This window comes from Myotis myotis, unplaced genomic scaffold (assembly GCF_014108235.1).
Source record: "Myotis myotis isolate mMyoMyo1 unplaced genomic scaffold, mMyoMyo1.p scaffold_m19_p_20, whole genome shotgun sequence".
In the NCBI taxonomy this organism is placed as follows: domain Eukaryota; kingdom Metazoa; phylum Chordata; class Mammalia; order Chiroptera; family Vespertilionidae; genus Myotis; species Myotis myotis.
In genome coordinates this window covers 15,202,078-15,222,438 of record NW_023416325.1, presented here as the reverse complement: position 1 = coordinate 15,222,438, position 20,361 = coordinate 15,202,078, and the positions used below count along the sequence as shown (strand labels likewise).

Below are 20,361 nucleotides of genomic sequence, written 5' to 3'. Positions count from 1 at the left end.
ATCAGCAAACAGTCCTAGAAAAGTTAAAGTCCTCAAACTAGATATGTGCAGAACAACACTTATGTGAGTTGGGAGGGTGGAGGGATGGGGGAAAGAAATCCCATTTTGTTTCTGAAATAAAATTAGCTTCCATTCTTTGACTATGTAAGGCTTGGGTGACTGGCTGAAAACAGCCAGGAATATGCTCTGAAAGAAAAACAGTTTAAGATTTAAACAATTTGCCCTAGCCAGTCTAGCTCAGAGCTTGCGGACTGAACGGTCCCAGGTTCGATTCCAGACAAGGGAATGTACCTCAGTTGCAAGCTTGATCCCAAGTTTTTCACAGAAAGCAGCTAGGAAATACAAAGACAAATACTGGTTCTTAAATTTTCTGGTTTTTGCCCTAGCCAGTTTGGCTTAGAGGATAGAGCGTCGGCCTGTGCACTGAAGGGTCCCAGGTTCGATTCCGGTCAAGGGCATGTACCTTGGTTGTGGGCACATCCCGAGAAGGGGATATGCAGGAGGCAGCCGATCGATGTTTCTAACTCTCTTTCCCTCTCCCTTCCTCTCTGTAAGTGGCTTCTCTCATCCATTGTTCTTAACTCTATGCTATCATGAAGAATGAACAATTCATATAAGCATGAGCAAAGTATATATGCGCGAGAGATCTAAAATTTTGCCATTAAATAAACTAATGAACAAATGAAAACACATGTAGACATTTCGGAAGTATTTTTAGTCAACACATCAGGAAAAAACAGATAACAGAAAGATTAATGGAGTTTAAGTCACAGAAATTACTAAAACTTAGTAGTGGAGGATTTTGTGCTTACCTGCCAGACACCCACAATGGCATTGGCTACTAATATAAGTAAAATTACAAAGGGTTCTACAAAGGCTGTAACTGTTTCTTCACCTTCTTCAAACCAAGCCAAAACCTAAAAGAGAAATCACATGTGATGTGTTAGAATTGTAATGTGTTTTTAGGCTTAGTGCCACTTTATAACAAAAGTGGCTGGCACTAATGGAATTACAACACACAAAATCTCTCTTTTCATCCCTAGAAACCAATAGTGGTGAAATGTAATGACATAAAAGACGGCTTATGTCTTATCCAAAATAATTATTGAGAATCGAAAGCATACAACTTCTTAACAATACCCTTAAGAGCTAATTTATTTTTTCATGTAATAATTGTTTTAAAACCCAAATAAAACACTTAGGAAAATAAACCCATTCATTTTATATGTACACTAGAGGCCCGGTGCATGAAATTCGTGAACTGGAGAAGGGGGCGGAGGGAAGATCCCCTCAGCCCGGCCTGCGTCCTCTTGCAGTCCGGGACCCCTCGCTCCTTACTGCTCCTTAGCGCTGCTGCGGAGGCAGGAGAGGCTCCCACCACTGCCGCTGCACTCACCAGCCATGGGCCCGGCTCTGGCCGAGTGGTGCTCGGACTGACCACCAGGGGGCAGCTCCTGCATTGAGTGTCTGCCCCCTGGTGGTCAGTGTGCATCATAGCAACCAGTCGTTCTGGTTGTTCCGCTGTAATCGACGCTTAGGCTTTTATTTTTTAATTTTTTAATATATTTTAATTTTTTACAGAGAGGAAGGGAGAGGGATAGAGAGTTAGAAACATCGATCAGCTGCCTCCTGCATGGCCCCTACTGGGGATGTGCCCGCAACCAAGGTACATGCCCTTGACTGGAATCGAACCTGGGACCCTTCAGTCCACAGACCAACGCTCTATCCACTGAGTCAAACCAGTTAGGGCTTAGGCTTTTACTATATACTAGAGGCCCGGTGCACGAAATTCGTGCACTGGGGTGGGGTGGGGTTCCCTCAGTCCAGCCAGCCCCTCTCACAGTCCGGGAGCCCTCAGTGGATGTCCTACTGATGGCCACTGTCTGGCAGCAGAGGCTCAAAGCAGGTGTCCTGTGTGTGTGTGTCTGCTGGGGGCCTGCCCCCAGCCACACCATAGAGGCTTGGAGCAGGAGGCCCTCTGTGTTGATCTCTCAGGCTCCTGGCCTCCACTGCATGTTGTACTCTCCCTTGAGCTATGGCCAGGATGGGGGTGCTGTTTGCAAGCCGGGCTTTCCTGCTCCCGGATTGCCATGGCGACCGGGGAGCAGGCCCAGCTGGGAGCTGCCCTCAGACCAGGCTTGCTTTCCTGCTCCTGGATCACCATGGCAACTGGGGAGCAGGCAAAGTTTGGGGCTGCCTGCAGGCTGGGCTTGCTTTCCTGCTCCCGGATCAGGCGCAGCTGGGGGCTGCCTACAGGCTGCACTTTTCTACTTACCGATGGCCGGGTCACCACAGCAACCCAGGGCCCAGCAGCACTTTCCTGCTCTCCAATAGTTATAGGGTCCCGGCTGGGGGCGGGGCTTATGCCCCGCTGCCCAGGGCTGCACACGGGGCCCGGATGGCAGCTCCGTGCTGTCCCGCCCTGCCTGTAGTATAGGATAGAGGCCTGGTGCACGGGTGGGGGCCGGCTGGTTTGCCCTGAAGGGTGTGCCGCTTGGGTGCCTGGCCAGCCTAGATGACGGGCTGATGGCTGTTTGCAGCTGGTCACATCCCCTTCAGGGTGGGGGTCCCCACTGGGGTGGCCTGGCCAGTCTGGGTGAGGGCCTGAAAACCGTTTTCAGGCTGGAGGGCAACTTAAGCCCCCAGCCTCTCCTTTTTTTCTTTTTTCTTTTTTTATTCTGGGATTTATTTACCTTCTATAGCTGTCACTGGAGCTTAGAGCCAGCTCCAGCTGAGGGCTGAAAGCAGGTTTTTGGGTCTGTTTGGGTTCTATAATTGAAACTCTGTTGCCATCACTGCAGCTCTAAGCTCTGAGGCCGAAGCTGGCTGAAAGCAGGTATCTGGGTTGTTTTTAGCTTCTATAATTAAAAGTCTGTTGCCATCACTACAGCTCTAAGCTGAGGCCGAAGCTGGCTGAAAGCAGGTCTCTGGAGCTTGTTTAGCTTCTACAATTGCAACATAGTTGCTTAGAGTGCAGCTCAGAGGCTGGCAGCGGCAGGCGGGGAACGTTGGCTTCCTCCATCACTGGAGCGAGCAAGCCTCCTGTTCGCTTCAGCTGCCTGGCTGCTGGCCGCCATCTTGGTTGGCAGTTAATTTGCATATCACCCTGATTAGCCAATGGGAAGGGTATCAGGGTTATGGTCAATTTGCATGTTTCTCTTTTATTAGATAGGACTAGAGGCCCAATGCATGAAATTCGTGCAAGAGTAGGCCTTCCTTTCCCCGGCTGCCAGCACTGGCTTCCCTCTGGCACCCAGGACCCGGGCTTCCCTTACAGCCCCTGCTTCGTCCGAAAGGACATCCTGTCTAATTAGCCTATTATGCTTTTATTATTATAGATTATATAGACTAGAGGCCCAGTGCATGATATTAGTGCACTGGTAGGGTCCCTAGTGGCTGCTGGCTGCTGGCCAGGGCCTCCCTCCCTTCCCCTGGTCAGCCCCGCGCCTGGTCAAACTCCCGGCCGAGGGGACAAATTGCATACTACACTTTTATTATATAGGATATTCAGAAGGGAAACTTACACTTAATTTTGTTAAGGTAAAGGCAAATGACTGTAAAAAAAAAATCAATAAAATATATTAAAAAAAAAAAACATTGACTCGCACACTACTATTATAGAGAAAGGGCCAATAGCAATATTAAATATTTTATATTTTAATTTTATAATACTATATTATATAGACTAGTTTGACATGTAATTTTTTGTAGTAACGCAATTACTGCACAAATCTTTCTTCTAATTAATTTCCTTTCAATGTGCACGAATCCATGCACCAGGCCACTAGTATCAAATAATATCCTTGGCATAAATCCATAATAAAAATAACTTGATCACTGACTCCAAGTTTTTCCCCATTGGTATTACTGAAGGTTGTCTCAGAATTATTGCAAGGTTGTCCCATAATCAGGAATATATTTTGAAGGTTATCCTCCATATGACATCTAGTATAGCAGCACAGCATTTCAGGAATGACATAAGTCTAAAAATATTACAACTGGACACAGAACACTGCGCCAAGAAAAACGATAAGAGAATTAATTTCTTGCTAACACAACCATAACTTTTATTAAGGTCCAAAAGCTATAAGAGAGCCATGGTATACTTCATAGTTGAAAAACACTAAGGTGATTAAGAGAGAATCCAACACAATGAATACTACTAAAATTTTTGGCCAGTTGGTGTGTCTCAGTGTTGATCATCAACCTGTGAACCAGGTGGTCACAGTTCGATACCCAATCAGGGTACATGCGGGCTCGATCCCTAGTAGGGAGCATGCAGGAGGCAGCTGATCAGTAATTCTCTCTCATCATTGATATTTCTATCTCTCTCTCCCTTTCTCTCTGAAATTAATAAAAATGTATTTTAAAAAATAAAAATAATATTAAAATTTTAACAAGACATTTCTGTGAAAAACTGCCAATCCAGGAGAGATGTTAAACATATCTAATGATTCTATCTGGTAGCTAAGGATTACCTTTGTTTTTTAAAACTGCTTAAAATGTTCCCATATTTCACAATAAAATCTTTCCTTTAAAAGATTTAGTAAGCAATAAAAGCACCATTTTTGATACTTGTAATATTGTCAGATATCATTTAGGGCAATAATAAAGCCACTGGACTGCGTACTTAGTGGAATACTATAAAGTGAGCTTTTATACAAATAGCTATCAGAAAGATGACTAAAGGCAAGAGCCAACATGAATTTTGCCAAGTAAAAGAAGGTAATGACAAATTAACAAGAAATACCAATTAGGGCAGGAAAAAAACCCCAGTAGACACCAGGACCAGGTAGATGTCAATCACAACTGACAGCTAATGAACCAGGGCAGGAAGAAAACCAAAATAATTATTAATGTTGCTGTAAGCTTTCAACAGGACATTCCTGGTGTTAAAGCCAGGCCTAATGCCAAAGTGAAATCTTCTCTAGGAAGTTGTAAATTTTGATAGATGCAAGATCACAGCTGCTTTAATACTAGCCTTCTAAACATTTGCCAAGGATAGTATATGAGAAATAAGAAACTTAATTAGCTCTTGGGAGAGAAAAACTACTCAACTTGAAGAGTAACTACGACCTTTCCAAAAGGTCAGTGAAGCATTAGCAACTGTAAGATAAGCTTCACACCTTGTTAAAGCGGATATGAACTTCCCTCTTGGCAGCTAGGCCTAGAGGAACAAACTCAGAGCACTATCTCATAACAGTTGGAGAAAGGAAAAGACTAAGGCAAGCAGTGATAGATCAGAGCAAACCTCCACTTTTCAAGAAATGTAGTTTCTTTGCACAAGTGGTATTCATCAATAATATAATATAATAATCCTAACCTGTACAATGCAGTACTCTTTCCTTCCACCATATCACTTTAAATGTTTATGTGTAAGAAACACAGGCATTTACAGTTCTTTAAAAGTTCTGCAGATATACTAATTACTGCTTCATAAGAAACTAGTGGGCAAATAAATCTCTTAGGTAGAAGGATGGTGCTGATATTAAAAATTGACAACCAACAATTTTCTGAGTACTTTGAAAAATGCCTATTTTAAAACCACAAATAACCCAAAGAATTAAATACTACAGTCCAAAATGAAAATAAACTGTATTTCATTAACTGGTAAGAATCAATCCAGTCTATCATGTTCAAATCACATTGTACAATCCTTCATGGTTTTGTTCTATTGAAAAGAAAACCTCTCTTGTGTAAGTGGTGTTGACAAATAAGGCTCCATAAAATGAGGAAGAAGGCAGAGAAAAGGAGATATTGGATGAGTGACACATTACTGAAATGCAAGATGCCTCATTAGCATAATAGTACAGCCAGTTCATTATGATTTTCCAGAAGTTATAAAAAAATGTATTTATGCCCTAACCGGTTTGGCTCAGTGGACAGAGCGTCGGCTTGCAGACTGAAAGGTCCCGGGTTTGATTCCGGTCAAGGGCATGTACCTTGGTTGTGGACACATCCCCAGTAGAGGGTGTGCAGGAGGCAGTTGATCGATGTTTCTCTCTCATCGATGTTTCTAACTCTCTATCCCTCTCCCTTCCTCTCTATAAAAATCAATAAAAATATATTGGGAAAAAAAGTGTTATTTCATAAATACACACACACACACACACAGGAGGGAGGGGGAAATGTTTACGGAAATTATTGAGAATAGATTGGCCCGGCTGGTGTGGCTCAGTGGTTGAGCCTTGACCTAAGAACCAGGAGGTCACAGTTCTACTCCAGGTCAGGGCACATGGCTGGGTTGCGGGCTCAATCCTCAGTAGGGGGCATGCAGGAGGCAGCCGATCAATGATTCTCTCTCATTGATGTGTCTCTCTCTCTCTCTCTCTCTGCTTCTCCCTTCCTCTCTGAAATCAATAAAAAATTTTTTTAAAAAAGAGCCCTATCTGGCTTGGCTCAGTGTAAAGAGAGTTGGCCTGTGGACTGAAGGGTCCCGGGTTTGATTCTGGTCATGGGCACATGCCAGGGTTGTGGGCTTGAACCCCAGTAGGGGGCGTGCAGGAGGCAGCAGATCAATGATTCTCTCTCAACATTGATGTTTCTATCTCTCACCTCTTCCTTTCTCTCTGAAATCAATAAAAAATATATTTTAAAAAAAGAGAGAGAATAGGTTGAACATAAAAAATTATGTTTGTATTGCCTTTTGTTCACTGTTGTATCCCCAAGGGTCTAAAAGATCTCTTATACACAGTTGATGCTCACTATGTATTTATTAAATAAATGCACAAATGAATTTAACAAAACTTCATACAATCTCTAAGGTATACTAGTAAGACTCTTAAGTGGCAGTGTAACTTAAATATTAAGAGCAAAAAGATAACCAACTTCAACAGCATCAAAGAAAAGTGGAAGAAAAGGCTACTGCAGTATAATTTTAGGCATAAAGAGTTTCTTGTTCCCTTTGCTTTGCACTGTTTAAATACAGAAACATTACCCGTCTTCTGGGGCTTACATTATCCAGCAAGTTCAATTTCAAACTTGCTAATCCTATTCAAAGTAACCACTTGCTAATGAACATTCAGCTACAATGTAAACTGCTTCAATAGGGTAAGATGGTATCTTTTAATGGTTATCTGTAAGACTGATGTTTGTATAGCACAATAACCTCTAAGACAGGGGTTCTCAACCTTCCTAATGCCGCGACCCTTTAATACAGTTCCTCATGTTGTGGTGACCCCCAACCATAAAATTATTTTCGTTGCTACTTCGTAACTGTAACTTTGCTACTGTTATGAATTGTCATGTAAATATCTGAAATGCAGGATGTATTTTCATTGTTACAAATTGAACATAATTAAAGCATAGTGATTAATCACAAAAACAATATGTAATTATATATGTGTTTTCCGAATGTCTTAGGCGACTCCTGTGAAAGGGTCATTCATCCCCAAAGGGGTCACGACCCACAGGTTGAGAACCGCTGCTCAAGAGAAGAGCCAAATGATTCTCTCTCATCATTGATGTTTCTCTCCCTCTCCCTTCCTCTCTGAAATCAATAAAAAAAATAAAACAACACTGTTCAAGTCTTCTTGAAGACTTAAAAGCTAGAGATTTTTTTTAATGCCTAAGGAAAATCCCTTTATTGTACTTCAGCACAAATTTGCTGTGTGAATAGTTACCAAATCTACCTAAATTACATAAAGTCCTATGTTTAAAAAAATTAAAAATCAATTTTAAGATTAAAAAAACGTATAAATTAGGTTACATTCTCTTTTGATGCCGACACAAACCTTCTGAAAACACTCAATGTTTTCAGATTTGAGACTATAATCTTCTTCAAAACAGCAAAAAAATACATACATATTCACCTTTCATATTTTAAAGAAGGTTTTAAATATGTTAAACCAGTAAACTGCTCATTTTACCTTTTTAAAAATAAGAAATTAAAAGAAAACAACACCCCACACTGGGTATTGAGCCCGCAACCCAGGCATGTGCCCTGACTGGGAATTAAACTGTCACTCTGGGTTCATAGGTCAATGTTCAACCACAGAGCCACACTGGCTGGGCTCAAACACTTCTTAAATATAGTTCAGAGAAAACCAAAGTATAAGGATCTCACATATTTTGAAAACGCTACTAACACTAACTCATCCAAATACATATTAGTTATAGCAAATGCAATAATCTAGGCTCTAAAGGGAATTAAGAATACCTTTAGCCCAGCTAGCGCGGCTGGTGTGGCAGAGTGTTTGAGTGCTGACCTATGAACGAGGAGGTTATGGTTCAATTCCCAGTCAGGGTACATGCCCAGGTTGCAGGCTAGATCCCCAATGCGGGGTGTTGCAGGAGGTAGCCAATCAGTGATCTCTCTCATCATTGATGTTTCTACCTCTCTCCCTGGGGGTGGGGGTGGGGGGGTCCCTTTAAAGGGTCCAGTAGGAAGAAAAGACAATTATTGAAATATAAGTGAAAAGTTGAGAAGTGCCTTGGCCTAAGAAAGTTCTATTAGCATTTTGGGGTTGATCTAAGTAGCTGAGGTGGGGAAATGGAGGTAGAAGGTAGTAAAACTTATGCAAATTGTGTTACCATAGAGGACTTTATGATTCAGACAGATGAGAAATATATGGCCCTCATGCTCACCTCCTTCAGGTATTTCTCAAACATCACCTTCTTAGAGACCTCTCCTCCTGACCACCCTATTTGAAAATTGTACACCCCTCCCCATATTTCCTTATTCTACTATCCCCACCACTTAATTTTTCTTTCTTTTTTTTTAAAAAATATATTTTATTGATGTTTCACAGAGAGGAAGGGAGAGGGATAGAGAGCTGGAAACATCGATGAGAGAGAAACATCAATCAGCTGCCTCCTGCACATCTCCCACTGGGGATGTGCCTGCAACCAAGGTACATGCCCTTGACCGGAATCGAACCTGGGACCCTTCAGTCCGCAGGCCGACACTCTATCCACCGAGCCAAACCGGTTTCGGCCACTTAATTTTTCACAGCACTATCACCATCCAACAAATTCATGAATACATAAATCTGTGGAACAGCAAACCAATGTTCCTCTCTCTCCAATCAAAAAATAATAATTATTTTTAATTACAGAATTTCTGATGTTATTTCATATACAATGGAAGATATATCACTTCTTCCACTCTAAGTGACCTCTAAAATAAATTATTTTGATGAATTAGAAGCTGATTAAACTATCTCTTCAGGTTACAAGTGTAAAACATTAATACAGTTTCCTACTTTCTGCCACAGCAAAATATTAACTATGGTTAACAGTTTACTACCTAGTTTGATATTTGAAATAAATCACTAAAACCTAATATTTCTTTTTAACTTGAGTAGAACCTGATTATCATATATATATAGAACTACCTATTCCTTTCTCCAAAAGAACACAAATATTCTTCCAGTTTTTCCCATTAAATAGAAATAAACTGACAACCACAAAGTTCTTTTGAGTGATAAAGAAATGTGGAATGAAAAGGTCAAGTTCGATGCAGCAGTAGTGCCAACTGCACCTGAAGAAAATCAACAAACAGGTTTTATATCTGCAATTTCTTAATCAAACAAATCAAAGCAAGTAACAGTACTTTCTAAACACATTACTTTTCTGTATAGCAACCCACAAAACAAAAATGTAACATAGTCCATTTCCTGAGCAATAACTCCAAGTAGTTACCCAAAAGTAACTCAAATCTCAATTTCAAAACACAACTCTACAAGCTACAAAAACCCAACATCCTACAACAAAGTTAAAGGATTTATTTAAAAACCCATTTGAAAATGCCAGAAACTATAAACTACTTACTTCAAAGCAAACATAACACACATTAATTAAAAATGTTAATAGTCACTCAAATTGGCCAATCAAGAGATCCTATACAACCCAAATAGTCAATAGCTTGCTTACTGAAAATAATGCCACTGATGTTACAACAGTGCTTTAAGTTATGCATACAGAATAACTCATTAGAAATTTATTTTATCTCTGGTTTGTATACACCAGTTAACTTCTAAGAGGTGTCGGATGACCTTACTGAACCCTAGTATTTTCACTAACAAAGCTGAGACTATCTCAGAATTATGTAGCCAGCCAATTTAAATATTACACTAGCCCAAATATATAAATTTTTTTCCCCATGACAATATATTAAAACTAGTTAAACAGATCTATTCTTTTATCTTAATTGGTTAAAGTAGCAACCACCTGGGGGAGGGGGAGTTTCAGGGGTTAAATTAAGAATGGGCATGCAATAAATATGGATGATTAACTCAGGATGTTGAATGGTTTGATATACCACTCTTAATTTCATTTAGTGAAAACCACTGAGAAGAGATCTGATTAATGGCTACACATCACTTGGTTAATGTGGCATGATGTATTATCATTAAAGTCTCAATGGCAGAATTTGTGCACAGAATTACTCCAAAAAAAGTTCAGCCCAGCTGGCATGGCTCAGTGGCTGAGCGTGGACCTATGAATCAGGTCACCGGTGTGGGCTTGATCCCCAGTGGGGGACATGCAGACGGCAATCAATGATTCTCTCTCATCAATATTTCTGTTTCTCCCTCTCCCTTCCTCTATGAAATCAATAAAAATATATTAAAAAAAAAAAGTTCACCTTTTTCCAATTTTTCCCCTTCACCTAAATTAATGCCCACTATTTTCTTTATTTAGTTCTCAAAATAGCCCGTTATTGTATGGTTGTCATAAAGACTAAGGTAGATCTCTGGGGCTCGCATACATACAAACATACAAAAATGAAATCCTGAAGCTGTGTAAATTTTTCAAAGACTGGGTGAATTTGACTTCCCAACATAGTTTTTGTAAGAACAAAATACTGTAAGTTAAGGACAAAAAGTATCTCATGCTGCTAGGATTAGAAACATCTGTGTTCTATTCATGACCATTTTTAGGAAAACTAACAAGTTCACTGTTCAATTTAAAAAAAGGCAATAAAAAATTATTATTGAACAGAAAAAAATATTAATAACCTAGAAATAACCTCACCAACCCCCATCACCTTTCTTCTGCTGTAGTCCTTTGCATTTCGCCAGTTTCTTAGCAACCATACAGGACTCAAGCACATGCAGAACAAGAAAAAACACTATGGTTTGTTTTTTTTTTCTTTTAAAATCTAGAACCAACTGTACTGAACATTGTTCTCTTAACCTAGGAGTCACTCAAGACAAGGGTCCAATTTAGATAAATATGCCACCCTAAAGGTCAGTGACCAAATTTGGTCAACAGTGGTGCCATCACTGCCGTCATCATTCTTGTCACTGTCAATAACAACTGTCACCTTGCCATTACCAGGACGGGAGACAACTGGTATATTCCTTTTGTAAGTTCTATTTACAGACTATAAAGAGCTCACATCATCTCAGTATGACCTTACACAATGGAAGAACCCCAAACACAAAAGGCCTTCCAATAAAGAACTTTCTGATATTAAAAGCTGATAAGTCACAAGAACTTAAGAGACCCTGCCACCTTCGAGAATAATTTCTAACTGCACTGTAACTGTCGGGAGGCATCTATTTTCTGTTTACAAATGGCTTCGTATGTTTTGCTTGTAATTTAAAAATACAGAGGGTTAAAAAAAAAATCATGAAGATACTGCTTAAACCTCCAAACATAATCTTCTCACCCAACAGACATCATTTATTTCCTGGTTTTTCATTTATGGAATATTCTCAACATTTTGGAGAGAAAATAAATTGGTTTATACTTACAAAAGATATACATGCTGCCAGCAATAAAATTCTAACTAGTAAGTCTTCAAACTGCTCAATCACAAGTTCCAGCAAGGTTTTTCCTGTTAGAAACAAACATCACATTTGTTGTAAATGTCATCTTAACATCAGCACACAAAGGAGGGGGGAGAAATTTTCAGGTTACTTACCTTCTTCAGCCGGTAACTCTGTAGAATGTAGAAATTCGCCAGGCAACGTTTGGGGGGAGGGGAGGAAACAACAGAAAAAAAAATAACACATTTTAGCCTTGTCTTTTTAAAAGGAATTGCTCAAAATGATCACTTTTTGAAAGATGTACCTAGATATATATACATTCAACCATTTTCAACGGAAACCATAGTAAAATGGTACCCCGGGAAAATAGGCAATACTTGCTGTAACCAATGGCCTTAGGTCTACCCCAAAGCGTAAAATCTCATCCCCCTAAACAGGAATCCTGAAACAGGAGTCATTTCAGCTCTGTCATCGCTTCTGCCAGATGTGTGACTCCGGGGAGGACGAGCGCGGCCGGGCATTCTCACTACAGCGACGCCTCGGAAAGCGGCCGGAGCGAGAACATGTCTCGCGGGGCTCAGCCCGGCTGCAGGAGGCTCGTCCTTCCCCCGCGGGGCCGGCGGCCGCCGGTGACAGCCTGCGCGTCGGGCTGCGTGCGGGGAGGGCCAGGGCTCGACCCGCGAGGAGGTCGCAGGAGGCGCAGACCCGACCCCCGCGCCCCCCACCTGCAGCCCTGCTCCCGCGAGCCGGCGCGCGGGCTCAAGCCGCCGCCTGCACCCTCGGCGGGCGCGGAGCCGAGACCCACGAGGTGGGGCCCGGTCAGCCATTTTCCCTGGCGCTCGAGTCCGCGCCCGGCCGCGCGGGGCCCGTGCAGCCCCGGCCACCTACCGTTGGAGCCCCATCTCTCCTTGAGCTTCTTGACCTGCTCCAGGCTCAGCCCCGTGCTCTCGTTGACGCCGAAGTGAGCCAGCACCTCCTCCACGGTCTTTGTGTGCGCGTTCTCCATAGCTGCGGGGGCCCGGCCGGCCTCGCCTCCCGTCCCCGCGGCCTCCTCGCCTCCGCCTCGCACTCGGACCGCGGCCTCGTGCCACCCCGGGCGCCCAGGCGCGGACTGGCGTCTCGCCCTCCTCCTCCTCCTCCGGCCGCTTCCGCCTCGCGGGGCGCTGAATCACCCCGCACCCCTCCCGCAGGCGACCGCCCCTCCGGCTGCCCGGCCTCGCCGGCGCCCGCGTCGGGCTCAGCTGGGCGGCGGGGGCCTCGCGGCCCTCCCTCTCCGCAGAAGAGAGGGCCTCCCTCGCCCTCAACCGCCCGCCCGGAGCGCAGGCCGCGGCCCCCGAGCCCCCTCCCCGCTCTCCTGAGGTGATTCGAGGCCCCGCCCGGACCGGAGGAGGGGGCGCCTGGCCGACCCCTGAGAGCGGAACGGACTGAGGGCAGCGAGCCGATGGGGTGGTGCGCAGCGCGCTCGCCCGGTCTCCTCAGCTCCGCACCCCCGACAGCGGCGGAGGAAACTGCGGCGGAGGAGAAGGAGGTGGCGTCGGGGACGGCTCCGCGGCGGCTGCTCTAATAGCATTTATCCGCCGCTGCCTCCCCTCTCGCCGCTGCCGCGGCATGTGGACGCCGCTCATTGGCCGAGAGGGCCCAGCGCGGCGCGGGCGGCACGGCCCCGCCCCTCCCCCCGCTCCCTCCCTCCTGCGCGACTCGCGCCCACGCCGCCACGCAGGCCCCGCCCCCTCCGCGCCCCGCCCCCCGGAACCCGGATCCAGGCCGCCGCGCGCCGCGCGCCCTGCGGCCGGCGGCCGGACTCCGGTCTCCTCCGGCTGGCGCTCGACCTCCATCCACCCAAAGAGCTAGAACCCAGGACGATGGGGGCTCACGGTGGGCTCCTTACACTCGCTTCCCCGAGGGAACCGCCTGCCCTTCAGGGTCGGCCTCGTGCCGGGTGGCGGCCGGGGAACCCGGGAACTCGGTCCGCTTCCGAAGCGCGCTCGGGCTGGTGTCCTTGGCGCGTCCCCTCGCCCTTCACCTCCAGGGCTGCACTGTGCACCCTGACGTCTCCCTCGGAGCCGTCTCCTGCCGCAGGAGCCGAGGGAGGAATGCCGCAGCGCCCTTCCCACGCGGCCCAAACCTCATCTGTCGCCTCGGGAACCCCGCATCCCAGGTCCCCAGCCGGGGGCTCCACCGCCCGCGGAACCCTTCCCCAGCGGGTTCTGTGCCCTGAGGGAATCCCACGGGGGCCGGGGGGGGGGGGGGGGGAGGTTTTACTTTATTTTTTAATAGCCCACATGGCCTTTGATGCACGTCTGCATAGAAGACACAGGTTATGCTACTGTTAGCTGCTAAATATCAGCGAGATTTGTGCTATAAGGTGCTTCACTTGGGCATTTAAAACAAGGCAATTTTCTAGACTCCCACTTTCTCCAATAGGCGAAAAGGGGACTTGACTTCAAAGCCTATTCTTAAGCCCCTGAAATCTCTACAAAACCTAGGTAACAGCAAGATAAAGGGAATTTTGCAATATAAAGAAGTTAGACTACTTTACAGGGACCTTTGCAGTTGCATTCATGAACCAAGGATGAACATGTTGGCATCACGAAGAGCAGCCTTCTTAAGGGAGTGTGTCGCAGAATGAAGCGTTTAGTCCACGTTTGTGTCTGGCGATCGTGTATCATCCACAGGAGCAAAAATCACCTCAGCTGTCCCAGACGGCTCAGCATCAGGGCTTAAGGTAAATGCCTTCAACAGATGCAAATCATAGTGCATTACCCAGTGAAAAAATCAGGCACGTCATTGCATTTAATTATTTCCAAGGAGTGGAGGAGGCTGGCATGCAGTTTTGATTGATACTTGGACAAGGACCAACAGAACCCTACATGAAACAAACAAACGTCTAGCGCAGGGCAATGCACTCAGAGAGGCAAGGTGGAAACTGGTTAGGTCACAGATTGTAGCCTCCCTCCAGGAGGGACAGCGGCTGCATGGTGGGGGTGTGGTAATGGAGGGCTGGTGCTTCTTTTCCCTCCAAGATCAGGTCTACCTACACCCTTTCTTTCCAATTCTCCTGCCTCATCTCGTCCATTTCAGCATCAATGGAAGAACTGCGGGCAGGAAGGTTGTAAACCTTTCTCAGCCTGGAAATTGGGCCTTTGGTTGTGGGTCTCTATTCCAGGACTAAGCATCCCTGGTGTGATTATGAGCTTCAGGGGGTTTCTGACCTCAGCTTTTTATGCTCGTCCCCAGATGTTCAAGTGCCTGGTCCCATCTCATTCAGATCTCAGCTTGCCTGCCACCTCAGAGGTGTTTTGGCTGATGCAAGTGGCTACCCTCCCCAGTCACCCTCGCTATCACATTATTGTTTTATTTCTTCTCTTTTTATATATTTTTGTTTAGGTGCCTGTCTCCCCCTACAGGGATATGAGTTTTGTGAGAACAGGGGCTTGTCCATCTTGTCCAACCTCAGGATGCAGTACAGTCCCTGGTATATGCTGAGCATTTATTGAACACCTACTCTTTGAGTGAAAGAGTCTCACCATCCCTGAACTATCAGTGATCTGCAAAGGCCTTGCCTCCATTTGCTGAACTCAAGCTCATTGATTTCCAATTTGTGAAATCAACAGGAGGGCCTCTGAACTACTTGTCTCCTGGGAATGACTGTGAAGGTTAGACAGACTTCGAACCAACAAAGACAGATCTAGGGAGCATTATAGGTTTCTCAGAAACAAGTAATGTGTATGTTCACATTGGTAACTGTTAGCACATCATCATCACCCTCCTGTTCTTTGCAGTATCTATTTACTGGAGGTTGGAATACTCCCTTAAACTGAAAAGTGGGATTTTTAGCCTGAGGTAGCCCCTTTCTACATCACATACCAATTATATCACCCATTGGTGTCTCTGAAACATGTTGCTTATAAGTTGCCAAAATTGAGCATAAACCCAGCCTCTGAAAGGCAGAAAGGTGTAGTTACTCTTATGTAGAAAGAAATAGATGCTCAATTTATTTTATGAATGACATGTTTCTTATTTACAAGGTTAACCAAAGTAAGAATGGGTTTTTAGAAATACTCCATTTTTCATCAAGGATTGCAATTACATTCTATTGAGGACAGGGAGAGGAAAAAGAAACTGATTCAGGAAGATGCATGACTTGATCAAAGAACCTCAAAGGAAGTGGTAAAGGAGGACATTAGTTGGCAAGAGGCAGGCTAGTTTAAAAAGCTAGGCACACAGGGGGGGAAAAAAAGGCCCAGTATGAAGAGTGACTTTGCGAAAGAGACCAGAGCCAGCTTCCCAACCCTTTATAGTCCTCCTGTAAAGCGATGGAGATTGCAAAAGGCAGCCTGTTCCATATTTGGACAGCTCTCATCATCAAAGCCAGCTCATTCTGGGCTGAATCCACCTCCCACTAGTTCTCCTATACATTGGTTCCTATTTAGCACTGGAACAACTCTGAATAAGTTTAATTCCTCCTCTGTGTAAGATCCCTTTGAGTATTTCAAGGTATCTATTGTGCTTTATAAAAGTCTTTTTTCGGCTAAAAAGAACAGCGTGGGTTCTGAGCTGTTCCTCCTAAGCAGGAGTCTGCAAGCCCTCAGCATCCTTGTCCAGTCCTGGAGACACCGGATACTGAACACAAAAGTCTGGGCATGGTCTCACACTGTCCACCTTTGTTCTGGATGCTTTCCCCTCACATTGTTGATTTGTGTCAACAATCAACTGAAAACTGAGTTCTGCAGTCATGTTAACTCTTCCCATTGTGCCCTTGAACTGTTGATTTTTTTTTTTTTTAACCCAGGCACTGAACTCTTGACTATAGTGGGATGTTCTCATGTTCATTTTGGCCCATCTTTGCTGTCTGTTTTCTTTTCAGAGTCCTCCTCTTCAAGTGATGTGTAGCTGGATGTCCCAGCTTGCATTTAAATGTGACAAGCGGACTTGTGACTTTTTTGTCCTTATCCAATATAACTTCTAGAAATTCATTCCAGATCAGAAAATAATCAATCAATTGGATTTAGTCGTTCAACTGCTCTAAGTCAACTTGACTATAGGTCCCAAAGTGAGCAAAGTGAAAATCGGGTAAGGAATTCTCCTACTGCCTTATCTCCCATAACACTTTATCACACAGCATTAGAACAGACTATTCTTTTGGCTGAACACCTGATGTAGTCAGCTTGACTTAAGGATCATGTTATACGAAAATACATTCCTTGTTATATAAATTAAAGTCTCTTAAGGTGCCTTAGCTGGTTTGACTCAGTGGATAGAGCATCAGCCTGTGGACTGAAGGGTCCTGGGTTCGATTCTGGTCAAGGGCACATGCCCAGGTTGCAGGCTCCATCCCCAGTGGGGGATTCTCTTTCATCATTGATGTTTCTACCTCTCTCTCCCTCTCTGAAATCAATAAAAGTATATTAAAAATAAATAAATAAATAAAGTCTCTTAAGGTGATGATGGGATGTTAATCCACTACACTGTTAGCTAGCCCACGTTTCTCTACTGGTCTATAAGAACTGAATGATAGCCCTAACCTGTTTGGCTCAGTGGATAGAGCGTCAGCCTGCGGACTCAAGGGTCCCAGGTTCGATTCCGGTCAAGGGCATGTACCTTGGTTGCGGGCACATACCCAGTAGGGAGTGTGCAGGAGGCAGCTGATCGATGTTTCTCTCTCATCAATGTTTCTAACTATCCCTCACCCTTCCTCTCTATAAAAAATCAATAAAATATATTAAAAAAAAAACAACACTGAAGGATAGGACTCTCAGACGCGTTGCTAAGATCCAGGTATATTCTTTACAGTAGTCTCCAAGTCCACATCCCAGGCATCATCTCACAGAAATGTGTGCAGTTTGGCACGGCTCAAGTTGCCAGTGCCGAGGGACCACCACCTTTTCTGCATGTCCACAAACTGTAGCTCTCACATCTGAAAAGTTTCCAAACTTAATAGACTATCTTTTCCAGAATTTGCCTCCCTGCTTCCATTAATAAGTCTTTGGATGGCTCAATGTCAAAAAGCCAACTGACTTATGCTTATAAAAAAAAGAGGCTTATTGCAATGAGACTCCAAACTGAGAACAGCTTTGTCCAGGAGCTCAAAGTCCCTGAGAACCTCCATCTGGGCTCTGCTGCTTACCATAGCTTGTTGCTCTCGGGCGGGCTCTCTCCAGGTGATGGCAGACATGGCCCCCGGCATCTCCAACTTACAATTCGCCAAGGTTAGCAACTTCCATAGAGGGAAAGGCCTAATATTTTCGCAGGGTCATGTGCTTTCCTCTGAAGCGTGCGCTGGGGTCAGCCCCACCTGATTCACATGGACCGAGTGGGGAAGAAGTGGTTCCCAGGAGCAGCATCAGCTGGTGGGCCTGGGCCACACCTCCAGCGTTCTCACTCAGTAGGTCTGGGATGGAGCCTAAGCATCTGCATGTCTAACACAATCCCAAGTGATGTTAACCTGCTAGTTCAGGACCCATATCCAGGAAAACAAGGCCCCAAAGGAAAACCCTGGTGCCAGGACCGGGGGGGAGGGGAATAAACGTTGGGTTGGCCAAACAAAAGATGTCCACCACGCTGAGGGAAAGTCCGAGAGCTGTACCTTGGCTCAGGCTGTTCCTGCCGCTCGGATCTGCCTGGCGAGCCCCTTATCATCCTACAGGTGAAGGCTCAAATCCCACCCCATTTGCGAAGCCTTCCCTGGGAAAGCCTGTTCCATCACTCCCTTCCTCGCCACCAGAAATCAGTCGCTAGGTCTGTGTCCCACACAGCTGTTTTGTATATCGCTCGGCTGTAATACGGTAACTCAGGTTTGCCTTCTTCTCTGGCTGATCCTTTCCAGCCTGCTTTTCATATCCCTCCTACCCTCCACTCCACTTTGAAGTGTGCAGTGGCCCAGTACCTAGGACTTGCCATTCTTACCCACCTACAATTGATCTTCCCTTAGCCCACGGCTTTAAACACCACCGAAATATCAATACATGTTCATAAGTCCAGACTCCTATACCCGGCTGTCCACCTGACCGTGCCACGTAACTGGGACATGGACTCACATATGAAAACGACAGGCAGAGGGCGGGGTGGTACGATGGTTACCTTCCTCTGAGAAGTGAGCCATGAATAATGGCAGCCGTTTGCACATTCAGAGCTGAGAAGAGCATTGGGGGCAGAAGGAAAACAAAGGGGCAAACATATGAATAGTTCTCTTTCTTTCCCAGCACATGTCACCTAGGTCACTTGTTCATTGTCTGACTTCTTCCACCAGATTCTAAACTCCAGGAGAACAGGAATCATCCCCGCTTAGAAGGTGCACAATCATGAATGAATAGCTGGCCAGTATTTGCTCTCAGGACTGAGTTTCCCTTGTTTACGTTGCGTCCCCGGTGCCTAGCGCAGTGTGGGGCATGTAGCAGGTGCTTAGGACATATCCACCAAATTAATGAATGAGGTCTTCTGCTTCCTTTGCAACTACCGCTCTGGAAAAATGAATGTTGCCACTAAAAAACACACCACCAAAAACTAAAGAAACCCATGCAGCAGTGCCAAACAAAGTCCTGCGGGATGGTTTTCAAAACCATAGCTCCCCGATGGGATAATGTAGTTTAAATATAGCAGCTATTTTTCTCACCAGTCGGTTTGTTCTTTGGTTTTCGTGGAAAGATGTCAAAAGTTCTCTCCCACCTCCCTCCTTCTCCCCATCCCCCCTCTGGACCAAGGTGCTCTCGGACCTTAAACAGCAAAATGCTTAAAATGCAGGGGGACAGGGCCTCCTGAGCCTGACAGGCAACGGAATAGTGATTAAAGGCTATTTTAATTTTAAAGGATGAGTTACTGACTCTCCCTTCCCCACTGGGTGCCAGGGTGCTGCTCCAGCCCTGGTGGCAGCACAGTGAGCAGGTAGAGTTTCCTTCGGGCAGACATTCAAGGGCTGTGAATGCAGGGGATAGGGTTGCAGTGAGCAAATTCCTAGAATAGGATCTTTGTTCCCAAGCTGGCCAGCTCGCTCCCTTGATGTCCCACAATAGAAAAAATGGGGGAGGGGGGTAACCGGGGTGTGGAGGCTTGTTTAGGTCTCCTACTGTGATCCCGCAGTAGTTACCTGATAGTTCACAAAAGGTCCCAGGAGTTGGCTGCCCTCCCAAGTCACCTTGTGATTCTCTCCTGATTTTGGAGACAGGAGGAAGGGGGACACTTGTGTCCTGCGGGAAGCATGTCTGACAAGCCTGATCCCTTCCATCTGGGAGGTGGCCTCATGAGCCCCATCTGGCCCCAGCTTAGCCACCCGCTCCTGCTCCTCTCCAGCCTGCTCAGCCTTCATCTTCTCTTCATCTGCTCAGCTCCCAGCTTCTCTCAGTTGCAAGACTCCCCTCTCTTCCTAGCCCTTGCCTTCTTTTCTGCAGTCCCCTTGGCTCCTTTCTCCACCCCTCTGTAGACGTGGGGTTGACTGGAAGTTCTCTCACACAGGCCCGGTGGGACAGCCCTGTTCATTCACCCAGTCCTCCCACACCACCCAGATCAGGTCTCATTGGGAGACAGATCCACCCTTTGTAAGCTCCTGTCCTGTGTCTCACATGCCAGAGTTCAGAGGAACAAGACAACAGCCTCCCCTTCTCTCAGCCGCTTCCCATCTCAAACCCAAGCCTTCCACATTAGCCTTCAAGCT

At 45.4% G+C, this 20,361-nt stretch overlaps 1 protein-coding gene across 2 annotated transcripts in view; it reads right to left on the bottom strand.

The window, feature by feature from the left end:
* ATP2A2 (ATPase sarcoplasmic/endoplasmic reticulum Ca2+ transporting 2) overlaps positions 1-13,302 on the bottom strand; it is a 57,577-nt gene extending 44,275 nt beyond the window's left edge. Inside the window, exons 1-4 of one of the 2 annotated variants that reach the window (XR_004974772.1) lie at positions 12,603-13,302; positions 11,870-11,887; positions 11,700-11,782; positions 813-917 (exon numbers count right to left, since the gene is read on the bottom strand). Coding sequence is in view for 1 of the 2 variants with exons in the window: in XM_036353458.1 (XP_036209351.1) it covers positions 813-917; positions 11,700-11,782; positions 11,870-11,887; positions 12,603-12,720 (324 nt within the window). In the remaining variant the exon portion in view is untranslated. The remainder of the gene's footprint in view (positions 1-812; positions 918-11,699; positions 11,783-11,869; positions 11,888-12,602) is intronic. The other variant, XM_036353458.1, reaches the window with a different exon arrangement.
* Positions 13,303-20,361: the final 7,059 nt, after the last annotated feature.